Source organism: Mizuhopecten yessoensis, unplaced genomic scaffold (genome assembly GCF_002113885.1).
Source record: "Mizuhopecten yessoensis strain PY_sf001 unplaced genomic scaffold, ASM211388v2 scaffold5913, whole genome shotgun sequence".
Classification (NCBI taxonomy): domain Eukaryota; kingdom Metazoa; phylum Mollusca; class Bivalvia; order Pectinida; family Pectinidae; genus Mizuhopecten; species Mizuhopecten yessoensis.
This window is the reverse complement of record NW_018406286.1, coordinates 941,556-957,716: the sequence shown is the minus strand read 5'-3', so window position 1 is coordinate 957,716 and position 16,161 is coordinate 941,556. Positions and strand designations below refer to the sequence as shown.

General features: G+C 36.4%; 1 protein-coding gene across 3 annotated transcripts in view; it reads right to left on the bottom strand.

Annotated features, from left to right (window-relative positions):
- Window positions 1-16,161, bottom strand: part of LOC110451288 (phospholipid transfer protein C2CD2L-like) — a 115,119-nt gene that overhangs the window by 52,222 nt on the left and 46,736 nt on the right. For all 3 annotated transcript variants that reach the window (XM_021499216.1, XM_021499217.1, XM_021499218.1), the window contains exon 4: window positions 13,697-13,801. In XM_021499216.1, coding sequence (XP_021354891.1) covers window positions 13,697-13,801 — 105 coding nt within the window. The remainder of the gene's footprint in view (window positions 1-13,696; window positions 13,802-16,161) is intronic.

Here is a 16,161-nt window from a genome sequence, read left to right as displayed (position 1 = left end):
TTTTTGTTGACCTTTGTCCATGGAAGGTCCCTGCAAAATTTCATTGCAATTTGTTCAGGGGTTTCGGAGAAGAAGATTTTTGAAATTTTAATCAATTTGACCCCTTTTGGCCCCTCCCCTCAGGCCCTTGGGGGCGTTGGACTAAACCGGCAACTACTTTTGTTGACCTTTGTCCATGGAAGGTCCCTGCAAAATTTCATTGAAATTGGTTCAGGGGTTTTGGAGAAGAAGTCGAAAATGTAAATTGTTTACGGACCCACGACGGACGACGGACGACGAACGACGGACGACGACGAACGACGGACGACGACGGACAAAAGGCGATCGCAATAGGTCACTTGAGACTTTGTCTCAGGTGACCTAAAAACATGATGTCATCAAAACAAATTACGAAGAATATGACGCGTTAAATGGATCGAGATGACAGAATTATTGATTGGATTACGACTAGGAGGATGGACACATGCAGTTATGAATGAGGTTATCACGATGGAAGAATTTCGGTGAGTTGTACCTGTGCACTGTTGGCAACACAGACAGCGAAACCATTGATTTTTGTTCTGCTGTGAGTTACGGCGAAATCCGGCTGAATGGTTCTCCTACAAGCCGCGCCGTCACTGTGACCGACTTTCTGTTGTAAACTAATCTAATTGTATCCGATTTGTGAGGTAGACTGTGTCGTTAACTTACTGACATTTCTGATACAGCTAGACATATGTACAACTGAGTCTTGTTAATCCCGAACCCCTCGCTGTCATTGTCTCTGTGATACTCTGACACCTAACACTGGCTTGATGGCGCCACAGGTGGACTAATGGAGATTTTATGTACAATATGACGGACTACAATGTCAATGGTCGTTAACTCATTCACCCCTGAAGACTCATTTAAACTCTTCCATTTCAAAGGTTGGATTGTTCATTATGAAAGTTCAGGGGTGAATGAGTTAAAATGTGCAAAATTTTAGTCAGATTAGTTGCTAGCAGATTAAATATGGACAAGGGTGACAAAAGATCAGTGGTGACCAAGCTTAGAAGTGACCAAGATTAGTGATGACCAAGATCAGTGGTGACCAAGATCAGTGGTGACCAAGACTACTAGCAGCCAAGCTTAGAAGTGACAAGCTTATATAGAAGTGACCCAAGCTTAGAAGTGACCCAAGCTTAGAAGTGAGCAAAATTAGTGATGACCAAGAGTAGTTAGTGACTAAGTTTAGTTGTGACTAAGATTAGTATGAAGTGATCAAGATTATTGGTGACCAAGACTACTAGTGGCCAAGCTTAGAAGTGACCATGATTAGTGATGACCAAGATTAGTATGTAGTGATCAAGATGATTGGTGACCAAGATAAATAGTGATCAAGTTTAGTGGAGACTAAATTTAATAGTGACCACGTTTATTGGTGACAAAGCTTGGTAGTGACCAAGATTATTGGTGAATAGCCTTTGTATTGACCAAGCTTAATATTGACCAAGAGAAGTGGTGACTAAGATTAGTAGTGACCGAGATTAGTGATGACCAAGATCAGTGCATGGTGACCAAAATCAATGGTAATTAAAATCCATAGTGGCCAAGCTTTTCAAAGACCAAGATTAGTAGTGACAAAGCTAAGTGGTGACCTACAGATTACTAGTGACTAAGAATGAAGGTGACCTCAAGATTAGTTATGGTGACTAAGATTACTAGTGACCAAGATGATAAAAGTGCAGTCTCCTTAACAAAGTTTAGTTTTGACTAAAATAAGGTAATTTTGAAGCTTGTAGTGACAAGATAAGAAGTGAACAATATTTTTCTTGTTTGTATCAAGGTTTAAAATCCTCACAATTAATAGCTAGGGTAATCACAAAGGGTGTTTAGAGAGACACAGAGGACCCCCCCCCCCCCCCTACAGAAATTGCAAAGTGATCATACATGGTAACATTCTGCTAAATACAGACATTGAAACAAAAATGTTCAAACACACAACCCGATAATTTCTATAGTAACAGGCATCCTATAGCTAGTTTCTATGGTAACAGAACCATCAACTTTTTACTTAATACTACCTCATGGAAACTATGAAGAAATTATGAAGGATGTAAATATGTAATACACCTGATATTAGTCAGTGATGATTATTATAACATACACAGCAGTGGTGCCATCCTGTACACGCTTTACTTGACAACATACAATAATATACATCTGGACGAGTCTAAAATCAAACTACGTAGTTATCACATCAACAACTCCTACCGGAAAATTACATTAGGGATGAAATATTAGGTAAGTGTTATATTAACTCATTCACCCCTTAATACACATTTGAACTCTTCTAATTCAAATGTTGGAATAGTTCATTATGAAATTTCAGGGGTGAATGAGTTAAACCCCTACACAGTAGACCATCACATTCCTATGTATGTGTATAACAGTTTTTTACGGAAGGAATTTTACCAAATCTCCACAATGATTGCTAACTGGTTCTCAGGGATGGATATTTTCACTTCAGACCATTAAGCTATAGTTGATAATTACACAGACAGTTAATTATCGAACTTAATGGTAGACCCATGCATAAACAATCACCATGAAAAACACTGTAGGTTTACTTGTGCAATTTTGTTGTTTTGTCAAGCAAAAAGACGTGATTTATAGCAACTTGTTATTCTCGTTGATTTGCCTTTCGGGCAAAAAGACAATATAACAAGAGTTAATCTTTGTTAATCCCTGTCTTCTCGGGAGCGAAAAGATGAACAATGGGAAGTAGGTTTTGTTGATTCTCATCATTATGCAAGGCAAATAGACAAAGCAACAAGACCTTGATAACAATAGCTGCAGTGAGAGGAATAATCGTTCTGTAAAATAATTTTCCGCTTAAATTTAATTTAAAAATGATTTAATTTCATGTTATGAAGCATGGAATATGACAGAATTTTTCTTGGTTAACAGATGACACCTAATAATGCATTTGGATTGATCCACATCGAGCGATATGATATTCCATAATCAAAATACAGGGGTGAAAGAGTTAAGGAATGGACAATAAGAATTTCAGTAGCTCTGTAAAAAAAGATTATCACATAGACCTATTGTCTGTGAAGTGCAATAAGCCAAGGGGGCTAAAACATGAACTCTAACTCAAAGTAGGGGGTGGGCTTATTACAGAACAATGATATAGCATTAGTTAGCAGTTCTACTGAATTGTATTTGAATTGGGAGGGCTTATATATAGGCATGGGCTTATTTCAGGATAAATACGGTATATGTGTTTTTCTGCATACATATGATGTTTTTATCTTTCTTTCTATTTTTATACCACATAAGCAGAGGGGACAATGCATAATCTCGAAATCAAATAGAGGTGGGCTTATTACAGGACAATGATATAGCATTTGTTAGCATTTCTAGAGAAATAATACATTTAGGGTGGGTTTATTACCAGGCATGGCCATGGACTCTTTGCTGGATAAATAAGGTATATATATCTTCAGCAACACCTTTCATCCTAAACAGTACTTATTGGCTCCTAAAGACGGCCATGAGTTGGAAAGCATTCATGATCTGTCAGACTTGTTATAACAATCGTTATGTCTTTTATCAATGCCAGTAAATAATCGGCCATTATAATAAATAGCATATGATCGTGTTAACACTAGCATGGAATGGTGACAGACTTTTGGCAGATCTTATATACATCAGGCCGACATCCCCCTTATACCACTTGATATATCACTGGCAGACACTCACTAATCCTTTTCTTCTCATCTTTATATATATATACAACTGCATTCCAACGTACTCTCATAAACCAAATGTTTTCAATCAAATCTTTCTTAACTCATTCACCCCTGAAGACACATTTGAACTCTTCCAATTCAAAGGTTAGAATAGTTCATTATAAAATTTCAGGGGTGAATGTTTAACAATTAGTACAAAATCAATAGCATTATAAGTAGTAGAGAAATGTTAGAAGCAATGCAGGGTTTAAGATAAAGGGTACCACTACATTTTGGAGTTTTAATTGTGAAGAGTTCTTCTCAAGATAATTCTTTTACTTGGAGTATTATCTCCCTTATGTTGAGAAGATGAAGGAAAGAAAATCAAATTTTCTGGATAAGAGTAAAGGGTACCAATGCATCATTTCTAAACACGAAGAAGATTACTATTTATAAGAATCTGGATAACATACAGAAGACGAAGTAACGGAAATGGTTTTTTTCTGGATCAGACTAACTTCACCTACCAAGTTATGCATCTTTCTATATATATATATATATATATATTTTTTCATTTACATAGACTTGGCGGCCAATAAGTAGGGCTCTTATTTTCGCGCTGGTGTTTGAATTGTTATTCCTGGATTGTAACACTGCAGCTGGTAAAGTGAAGGCTTGGCAGTGTAATTGTCCCGAGTTCGACTCTTGCAGTTTTTTCGTTTTTTCCATTTTAAAAATTCAAACAATTTAAACTTCAAAATACAAAAATTCTGTGTATTAATTGCAACTCAAAAAGTGATTTTTATAGCATACTTTTATTAAAAAGAACTTAAACACATATTTCAAAACTGTGGCTGAGTGTTAATAAACTTGTATATATATAAATGGTCAGGCAGGTGCATATACCCTATACCTTTCTAAGTCCATTCGGGGAATCGATCCCAAGTCGCCTTGGTGAAAGACAAGTGTGCCATTGACTGCGCCATCCAACTTCTAATAAATTTGTCCTTATCTCTTGTCTTAAACATTATGGCATACCTGCCAACTTTTTGAAATTTTCATGGGGGAGATAACGAGTGCTCAGAATTAGAAGCATCTATAAAATGTTTGTGTATATATACACCCTAGCGAAAAAAATAACACTTGTAAATGGCATCTTTGGAGCTGTTCTTTTATATGAAACCGACAGATCTTAGAAAATAGGAATAGTTCATCTAATTCACTGTTTAAAAAGGCTCAATTTCAGGGTCCAAACTCAGGGTTCTTCCTCCTAAATAGGGACAGTTGGCAAGCATGCATTATGGGGCTAAGCTTTGTTTTAGTGATAACTACGGTTTGGTTTGTTTGGGTTTTACGTCCTATTAACACCTATGGTCATTTAAGGATGTGCCAGGTTTTGGTGGTGGAGGAAAGCCAGAGTTCCCGGAGAAAAAAACACCGACCTATGGCCAGTACCTGGCAACTGCCCCACGTAGGGGTGGAGGGCTAGTGGTAGCAGAATGTCAGAAGCCTTAACCACTTTGCCACCACATTAACTATGGTATTATTATACAGCCTTTTATTAGAGGTAGTAATGTACAGGGATCTTTTAACTTGTGCACATGATTTCTGTCTGTATGTTAAGGTAACACAACATCAAAGACAATTACTGTTGATGTTTCCAAGGAAACATGGAGAAATCTCTGTCTATTTGCACGCCCAGATCACCATGACGACGAGGTAACACTCCAGGGCTAATAAACTGATGGGCTTTGGTAGACATGTAGGTATAATGTAGACAACATATATACATAACCTTACATATGTAATGGGGGTGTTATACACAGCTATGCATGAACATGGAGGCCGCAAAGCTAGCATGTATATATATATATATAAATACACATCTCTGGTCTGAGCTACTGTTTACATTCTGCGATTCAGTATTTCAACACCCTTATCCTTGAAACATCTTCACAACGGGTGGTCACTTTGGAACAGTGCATTACCTTCTCATATATAATGACAGACAGGGTTTGATTCCCCTGTTGGATGTGGAAAGTGTGGGGGCATCGGTGGCCCTACGAGTGGGATTTCAACAGGTACTCTGGTTTCCTACCAGATTAAGACCCTCTGCATGATTCCACCCAGGCTAGTTAAAGTGATAAATTAAGTTGGTGAAAGTTATTTCTTTATGGTTGTAAAATAAATTAGGTTTAATTGAACACCTTCTATACCTTGAAATACATCTTTATTACACAATACTTCTAAACACCCATATAACCTATGCTTTACCTGGAAACACTGTATAAATGGTACTGTATATATACTTAACTGTTATAAATGGTACTGTATATATACTTAACTGTTATAAATGGCACTGAATACTTAACTGTTATAAACGGTACTGTATATATACTTAAGTGTTATAAACGGTACTGTATATATACTTAACTGTTATAAATGGCACTGAATACTTAACTGTTATAAACGGTACTGTATATATAATTAACTGTTATAAACGGTACTGTATATATACTTAACTGTTATAAATGTTACTGTATATATACTTAACTGTTATAAATGGCACTGAATCCTTAACTGTTATAAACGGTACTGTATATATACTTAACTGTTATAAATGTTACTGTATATATACTTAACTGTTATAAACGGTACTGTATATATCCTTAAGTGTTATAAACGGTACTGTATATATACTTAACTGTTATAAATGGCACTGTATACTTAACTGTTATAAACGGTACTGTATATATACTTAACTGTTATAAATGGTACTGTATACTTAACTGTAATAAACGGTACTGTAAGCTTAAATGTTATAAACGGTACCGTATACTTAACTGTTATAAACGGTACTGTATACGGGAAATTGTGGCTGCGCTTTAACTTTCATCGTTTTTGCCCTTGGTTATGAGGGCGAATTTATCATAAGAAACTAACATTAATAAACCATATAATAAAAATTGTAATCAAATGATAAGGGCAAAATTAGCACTTGGCGAATAAGGAGTTTAATTACCAGCATAGGGAGAATGTTCCACTGGACAAAAGCTTCCTAGTAACCAGTATACCGCGTTAATGTCAGAGAGGTTGTGTATAATTCTGCTTGTGTTCATTCAAGAATTTGGTTTTGTCAGCACATAAATTTAGCGAAAATAAAACCTACACAAAATATTACCTCTAATTACTGTTTCCAGTGAAACATTTTATTGCCATTTTACAAACAGCACAAGTTACAAGACATCAGAGACACCCTTAACCCTTTCACCCCTATGTAACTTTAGTAGACTCTCCCATGCATTGATCTGGATGAGTCCATTTTGGTCTACAGTGGTGAAAGGGTTAACCCTTCCCTATACTTCTTGCCCTTTATGATGACTTCAAACACTTTTAGTCTTTCTAAGTTCCTTGTAAAACTCCAGAACTCTTTTGCCTTACACAGGTACTTTGCCTGGTATCATTGATTAAGTATTGCACAGGGAGTACTTACTGCAGTGCAGAAGGTGATTTATATTTTTTAGTCACTATTACCGCCATTGTGTACATTACCAACACCAATGATATATACACGCTGTCATATATATTCAAACAAACCGCCTCCGACAGTCCCAAGGTTACATAATAACATCAACAGCTTCAAGAAATGCTGGCCTATGTTGGCCTACATGTGTATTATATTACAAATTGAATGTTGACATGTTTACATAGAACATGTCCGTAGCCATGCAACATGTATACCTGGCCACCCAATTCCATACATTTAATACCATGGTCCCCAGTTCTTGCTCATGTGACTGTGCTTGTTTTATTCTATATTTTTATTTATAAAACTAATCTTTTTTTCTCACTTCTACATTAAGATGCACTGACCTGGATTTCTCTGCCGATAGCGCAAACCCACAAAAGGGTACCCGCTCGTACAATAAGGCTCTCTGACCTTGAACTTTAAGCATGTGTTCTTCAATATAATACTCTAGCCTTGACATTCCTGCTGCTTCTAACATTGACTTTTCTACCTCTATACGAATCTTACAAATAAATATTTGACCTTCACCTTTCTTCTTTTATCACTCTTACAAACTGACATTTGAACTTCACCTCCCTGTCTCTATAAATCTTACATGTTAATATTTGACCTTCACCTTTTTGACTCTATAAATCTTAAATGTAAATATTTGACCTTCACCTTTCTTTTTCTATGTTTCTTACAAATATATATTTGACTTCACCTTTCAGCCGAAATCAATCTTACAAATAGATATTTGACCTTCACCTTTATGCTTTACCTCTCTTACAAATAGATATTTGATCTTTCCCTTTCTGCCTTTATCAATCTTACAAATAGATATTTGACCTCCACCTTTCAGCCTCTATCACTCTTTCAAATCAATATTTGACCACCTTTTTGTCTCTTTCTTTTTAACAAATAGATATTTGACCTTCACCTTTTTGCTTTACCTCTCTTAAAACCTCTTTCAATCTAACAAATTTATATTTGACCTTCATTTTTCTGCTTTACTTCTCTTAAAATACCTTTCAGCCTCTTTTTTTCTTACAATTTTTCATTCAACCTTCACCTTTCTTCTTCTTTCTTTCTTACACATATATATTTGACCTTCACTTTTCAGCCTCTTTCAACCTTACAAAGTGATATTTGACCTTCACCTTTCAGCCTCTTTCAATCTTACAAATTGATATTTGACCTTCACCTTTCAGCCTCTTTCAATCTTACTAATTATTATTTGACTTTTACTTTACTTTCTCTATCAGATAACAATATACAGTGATATGTACATGTATGCCCTTGAGTATATAAATTTAAGTTGCACTTACAGTTTTTTTTTATATAAAGTGATTGTTTTAAAGACAGGCATAAGCTACATAGGTATGGTCATTTTAGACAGGTATGGTCATTTTAGACAGGGATGATATAAAGAGGTTACGCTAACAGAGTGTTTTGATTGGTTATAAACAATTTCATATACTCATTGTTTAGTTTATTATATGATAAATGTAATGTTATGCATTTGGGTATTACGGTTTTTAGAAAATGCTCCGAATTAATGTAATAAAATAATTATATCAGTTGTTTTTTTGCCAAGATTTACGGCCAAATACAAGGTGCTTCCCCTAGCAAAAAATTCTTTGCTTTCCCAAAACCAGTAATAAATGGGGTAAATATTCCCATTTTCAAAATACATAGCTTCATTTTTCCAATTGATGAAGGAAGAGGCTGCTGTAAATTGAGGAAGAAAAAACACTGTATGTTTTTATAAGAAAACAGGAAACCAGTTTTGGAGAAGATTGAGTTTCTACTGTAGCTGGTGATGCAGAACCTCTTAAAAAACACTTTTTCAAAAGTTAGTGTCGACAGTACAGCAAACAATGAAAACCGTTAAAACCTAATAAACACATATCCTGAATAAATTTGTGAACTTGGTCCAGTGTTAAGATGTTTTGATCGTACTGTACTACAACAGGCGTGTGTTCGCTACGGGACTACCTTATATGTACGACCTTCACAAAGCGGACGACCTTCACAGGGATGGAGAAGCGTGGAGTTCTGTTTCACCTGTCTCCGTAGCATGTTGTTATGTGCTACCGACATATGTGCAGCCATAAGTCTGGATCATCCCTCCTCCAATTTTATACACAACAGGCAGGCTATTTATAGCAATGGACAAATTCTTAACAGCATGGTTAGCTTGACACCAGGTTTTGTTTTCAAGAAAATACTTCTAATTCTTAAAATTTTCAATTTATAAGAAAATAATGTACATATTGGGTCTCAAAACTGTCATAGTAAGGAAATTAATATAGAAATATGACAGTATTTTTAAAACTGTAATAAATTTGAAACTCGGTAATAAGATGTTAAGTTAACAATGGGTACAAGAAGGCTATAGTATTTAAGGATCCTCCCAACGGTTGTATTTTTACTAGTATATATATACTACAGTAGAATTTCAGTGACGGAAGAACTCCCCTTTTGCTGATGTTGGCTAGCTTAGGTGCCTGGCAACACTTGGCTGTGGCAGCAAAGGTTTAGAATATTCCATCTGGTCTAGATTTGTGTTAAAGAAAATAAGATAAAACCTGCCTAGGAGTATTTGGTCCGGGATACACCTGCCTTTTCTATGTATATGCATACTTCACATTTGTGTCGAAATATTTAGCCATCTTTCATATAGAGGTTTACACTAACGTGTGATAATCGAAGCACTGAGTTGAAGGTTCCGACATCTGCTGAGTGATATGTTGAAGGATGAAAGTTCTAGCTGGTGAGGGATGTGGAAAATATTACTGTAAAATATTCAATAAGTCACTCACATCTTACCCTACACAGTAGTAGTATTGTACCCCAAATGTTGTCAAACACTTCAAAATGTAACCCTAGCTGAGGGACTAAACCAAATAGTTTTCACCATGTATGGGTATAAATTTCCCCTGGTGAAAAACCCGAATCCATCTCACTTGATATTCTCACACAGCTGAAATTCTTTCACAATTTTCTTAAAATAATTCCTAAATCAGAACAGTCTCTTCCTGTTTTTGGTAATTTTTGAAAGTTCATATTTTTTATGCTGATTTCTTTAATATCACAATAGAGAGAAATTTCTCATTACATTATTATTTAGTTTTTCAATAAAGCAGCTTATTTAATATTTTAATTTTTGTAATTTTTCCTTGAAAGAAGTTATATTTGTTCACTGTGAATAATAGGTGCACAGTAAATTATATACAAACTTATCCTCTCTTTTTTGTTTTTTGCTTAACTCATTCACCCCTGAAGACACATTTGGCCTCTTCCAGTTCAAAGGTTGGAATAGTTCATTATGAAACTTCAGGGGTGAATGAGCTAACAACAAAATATTTTAAAGATTCCTGTTTCCTATTTTTCTTAACAATTCCTCTTTATTCATAGCTCCCTCATTATATCACCAAACCCCATTCAGGCCAAAATCTCTACAGAAAATGGTGATAGTATGTATGTGAGTTTTAGTTTACAAGATTCCTCTGGCTAACTAGCAGACATGATTATCAAGGCTAACTAACAAACAGTTGAGCAGGTACACCTTGGAGAAATCACACGTGTATTTTTATATCTTTTTTAACGTTACATAAATATTCTGGCAAATAAAGCATCTGTTCCTGGTACGCATTCCTTGGTGTCAGTTTCTATAACAAAACAGACACATAATTGGCAGTGAGGATTCTCCCCCGTTCTCTTCCTCCTCTCCATTTCTCTTTACTTCCTAGAGCCAAAAAAATCTTGATTCCATGATATCAAATAATGAAAAGTACACCAGGGCTGCTTCAAAGAATGCCAGTTATTAACATGATGTACTTAACAAGATGCTGGTATCCCTTTTAATAACTGGGTAGACTATATATACACCTGTCATGATAAAATTGGTATGTTCAAGACATCAGAAGTATCAATAATTAATAACTAGAAATACAAAGCCAGAAAGCATCTTTTTGTAAAATTGGTAAAGTTGATGCTGGTTACCAAATAAAGAAAAATATTTATTACATTTTTGCCAGTGAAATATCGGATTCTATCAACTTGATAAAACTGATATCTTTCACACTGTTACAAATATCAAAAGTGATATTTTCACAGTGTGATAATATCACTTTTAAATATTGTTATCTTCTCTTCGCTGCATTCAAAGGCAACGACTTTTGTTCAGATTCAAATGAAGCAACGGTAGAATAAGTGGTTGTTATGGTAAATTGTTTGGTACACCCACTTAAGTATTTACATAAATGTAAAATTAAAAACATTTTTATAAGCAATAATACCAGAAAATAGCAGAAAATGACACCAATTTAAATATCCTCTATTTATTGCACCATCAGGATATCTTTTCCATTATTATAACTTTCTAATTTGCAAGTTCAAATTTTCTATTATAATTAGACAGATTTATTCGTGGGGATCTTGATTAATGAAATTATAGCAAGTATTGATATCTTGTTAAATACTCTAGACCAAAATATATTCAAGGGACACTTAAAAAGTGACGTATATACCCGCAAATTAACATGAAAACATGTGTGGTGTAATTGATAGTAAACATATCCATTTTAACCCAAATATATTATAAGTGAGCAGTGGTTTTTCATTCTCTTTACCCTGGTCAGTTAAATCTGACTAAACGAGGGGGCGGGCTAATTAGTGAGCATGGTCTTCTATATAGGTATATATTTAATTAGGTAAAATATGGTAGTAGAAAGGCTGTTGTAAGAGGTAAAAACGGCTTCGATGATGGAGATGATTACAGTTCCTGAGGGAAAGATACCAGAAACAGACATCACCTGCATTAATGTAAGAATGTGTGAAATGGAAAACAAGCAATACAGATAGTTGAAGTGTATATACATACAGACTTTTTAAAAGGAACTGCGGAGGCTCTACAGATTATGTCTGATGCTTCGTATCTTTGTAGCCCTACACCTAAGTAGCATGCAGTGTCATCTCTATCTGTGTGAGGGATATATCACTGTAACACTTTAGGCTGTAGGATAGCACCCATACATGTGTAGTCTGCTTTCTGTACATCTGTATAACAGCGATATGATCAATGGCTGAAACCAATGTCTAAAAGCCGATAGGCTTATGATGTTTGTTATTTTTGTGTTCATGTCACCGTGGTAAAATATTTTCCGTGTCTGCGTCCTACCGACTTGGCCAGGGAGAATTAAAGCCCAAAGGTTTATGACGTTTGTTATTTTTTGTTCATGTCACCGTGGTAAAATACTTTCTGTGTCTGCGTCCTACGGACTGGGCATGTCACCGTGGTAAAATACTTTCTGTGTCTGCGTCCTACAGACTGGGCATGTCACCGTGGTAAATACTTGCCGTGTCGGCATCCTATAGTTACCGACTGGGCTAGGGAGAATTTCTGTTAAGCTTATCGGTAGAATGTCAGACTATGGTAAGCCAAAGGTCCAAGATTTGACCACTTGTAGAAGCATAGCAGACAATAAAAGGCCTGTGTTTCATTTATAACCCAAGATATGGTGGTGGTACAGTGGGATTAACTCATTCACCCCTCCTTTTCGAAACTGGACTTGCCCAGTCATGGATTTGGAAAGGTTCAAATGTGACTTTAGGGGTGAATGAGTTGAATGGTCAGTGAAATCTGCTACTAAACCTAGGAGCAGGCTCACACACAGCTTTATACTGTCTGCAGTGATTTAGGACTGACGTACCAGATCAAGAGAAGGCCAGGTAAATTTGAAAACTCAGGTACCATAATTAGGTACTGTCGTCTGAACTTTTTGGTCATAATTTGGGCTAACATTTCAGCAAATGAATTTTACCCATGAATTTTCTTAGGATTAAATACATGAACACAAAATATTCGTAAAACAGCAAAATATCCTTTTTTAAAACAAAGATGGGTCGAAAAAACCAGTAGGTTCATTTCACTGTAAATTGTTGGTGGAGTCAAATTCACTTACGACATAAACTTCCATCAGTCCAGTTTCAACCATAGGTTTTCAACCACAAGAACCATTCTCACTAGTTCGACCACAGGTGTTCAAACACAAGTGTTCAACCACAGGTGTTCAAACACAAGTGTTCAATCGCAGGTGTTCACCAAAAGGTGTTCACCAAAAGGTGTTTACCACGTACAGGTAACCACGGTTGTTAAATCACAGTTGTTCAATCACAGGTGTTAAATCTCCCTTATTAAACAGGCCACTATATGTCTAAGAACAGATCAAGTGACAAGTCCCACAAAGACAAACCTGTAAATATGGTTAGTCAGACAAAAACATGGCTGGATTGTTTACCAATGATGTAAAGTGGAACTATTTCATACGTATGTATGTTTCTGTTTTCAAAGAAATAAACCAAACTTGAATTTTACAGTAAAGACAAATTTCATTCCCAGAAATGGTATGTGGTTACAAAGCTTTTTGGACAAATTGATCCTGAGTTATTGAAGTTCCACTCTATTGGTATAACAATTGCTTACCTGATATGGATTGACCGGCTTGCCAACGACCTTGACATCAGGGCGACCTTCAAAACTGACGTTAACCATCATGTCATTTCCCTCCCGAAAACACTTCATTTTCACCTGCAAACAAAACACAATATCATTAATAGGGGATAACGTACCTTTGCATGCAATGGCCAAGGAGGGTTAAAGGTCAAATAAAGGTAAAGGAAGGGCGAAAGGTCAAGTATAGATCAGTGAGAGTGACCACGAGCTGACTGCCCAAGCCAGGTGTCAACAGATCTAGATCTAGATCTCCTCGTACGCAAAGTGTCAACGCTTTAACTACGCTTAGGCAACTGTATACTGTAGGCCTACTGCAGATCTGGCTTAGTGTGATCTGTTTTCCCATATTAATTAATCACCTGGACAAATGTTTATATTTAGTTTACATTCATTAGTGAACCTTCAACATGATGCTCTCTATATCCAGATTGACAATTTATTCTGGAATGATGTACAGTTGATTTAGCTTAACCCTTTCACCCCTATGTAACTTTAGTAGACTCTACCATGCATTGATCTGGATGAGTCCATTATGGTCTACAGTGGTGAAGGGGTTAACATCACTTCTCATTTGTCAGAGAAAAAACATGATATTAACTGCAATGTGACTTAAATTGTTACATCATGGATTTTTACCATCATTTATCTATGATTTTTTTGTGACAGTGGACAGACAATATAAAGTGATATTAAGCGAAATTCACATAAAAAATGTGATTATAACAGAATTGAACTTCAGAGATACATACTGTATAGCAGGAAAAACAGTGCACCTAGAAACCATGATAATAACCGAAAAGTGACATAAAGTGACGTGATATTAAGTGAAATGTACTGTAACAGGAAATATGTGCCTTTATTGACACACATTCATGTACATTTATAGACAGCTTAATTTTGAAGGAAAATCGACTGCGAGGAATCAAAGATGTATTTTAAGGCCTATTTATTTTCGAAGCTGGTTTATTACTTTGGTACTTTGGAGATATCTTTGACTGTAAGGAATCCCGATTTTTTTAATCAGGCTTTTTATCTAGATTTTGTGGTATAATTATATACTGAGTAAAGGAACAAAGCAAAAATAATAGATATATGTACCTACATAAATTTCTTGCAGGAGCGAAAAGTTATATACATATTTTTTTTACTATTCAGATCTTTTAGAGAAATCAAACTCTAATAGGCTCTTCTCATCTGATTTGAGTAAAAGCTAATCGCTTGGGGTGGCATGCCAACAGATTGGCAGTAGGATGAATGTTTGAATTTGGATGGAAGATGGGGAACTTGTAGATAGATGGTCGCAATCAGTCATTATGGAGGTCAGGATAGGAGGGGATAGGTTTCATTGATGGCTTGGGTTAAGGAATTATATGATGTTTGTCAGTTACAGATGTCTGAGTGGTAAGGGTAGAAGGGTCTGGTTCTCATTTCCTATTATATACAGCAGTGTGTGTAATATAATAATTCTAGGTTCTTATATACCGCTTTATCACAACCTAGTTCGTAGGTCGTCTCAAAGCCGTCTCAAAGCCATTCACAAAAAAAATCTGTAGTTATAGGGCCTTTGCAACCAGCCAATATCTTTCTCAACTCCCTCTGGGGAGCATACAGCCGGTGCTGCCAGTTCGGCACTCACAGCTAGCATTCTACAATTCTAGCACTGTGCAACCACGTACACATTTACAGCAGAGTAGACTGGAACTAGCGGAGTAAAGTATCTTGCTCAAAGATACAACACAGTGCTGTGCCGCGACTCAAACCCGCAACCCTTTGGTCACGAGCCGAGCGTCCTACCACTAGACTATCGTGTCTCCAATATAAAGGTTGTAGGAGGTAAATTTAGGGACAGATGGGTCAAATACTCAGGTACAGGATTAAGAGAAGTGTTTAGAGGTTGGAAAGGTTTAAGAAGTTTACAGGGTATCAGAGATGTTATTGAGGCAGGGAGAATGATGGGTTTCGGGTTTGGGGGATGTTGTCCTCACTGTTCACCTGACTTTGAAAAGGGAATTGAGGTGAGAAGCATTATGGAGGTAGGGAGTAGGAGGGGTTTAGGGTTAGAAGGTGGAGTATCACTGTTCCCTAGGGGATGGGAGGAGTTCAGAATGTTTAGTGTAAGTAAGGGGTGTTATATTTGGAGGCTTGGCGTCAAGGTGTTTTAGGATGGAGGGTGGAGTACCCACTGTTCTCTAGGGGATGAGAGGAATTCAGGATGTTTAGTGTAAGTAAGGGGGGTTATGTTTGGAGGCTGGGAGTCAAGGTGTTTTAGGATGGAGGGTGGAGTACCCACTGTTATCTAGGGGATGGGAGGAATTCAGGATGTTAAGTGTAAGTAAGGGGTGTTATGTTTGGAGGCTGGGAGTCAAGGTGTTTTAGGATGGAGGGTGGAGTACCCACTATTCCCTTTGGGATGGGAGGAGTTCAGGATGTTTAGT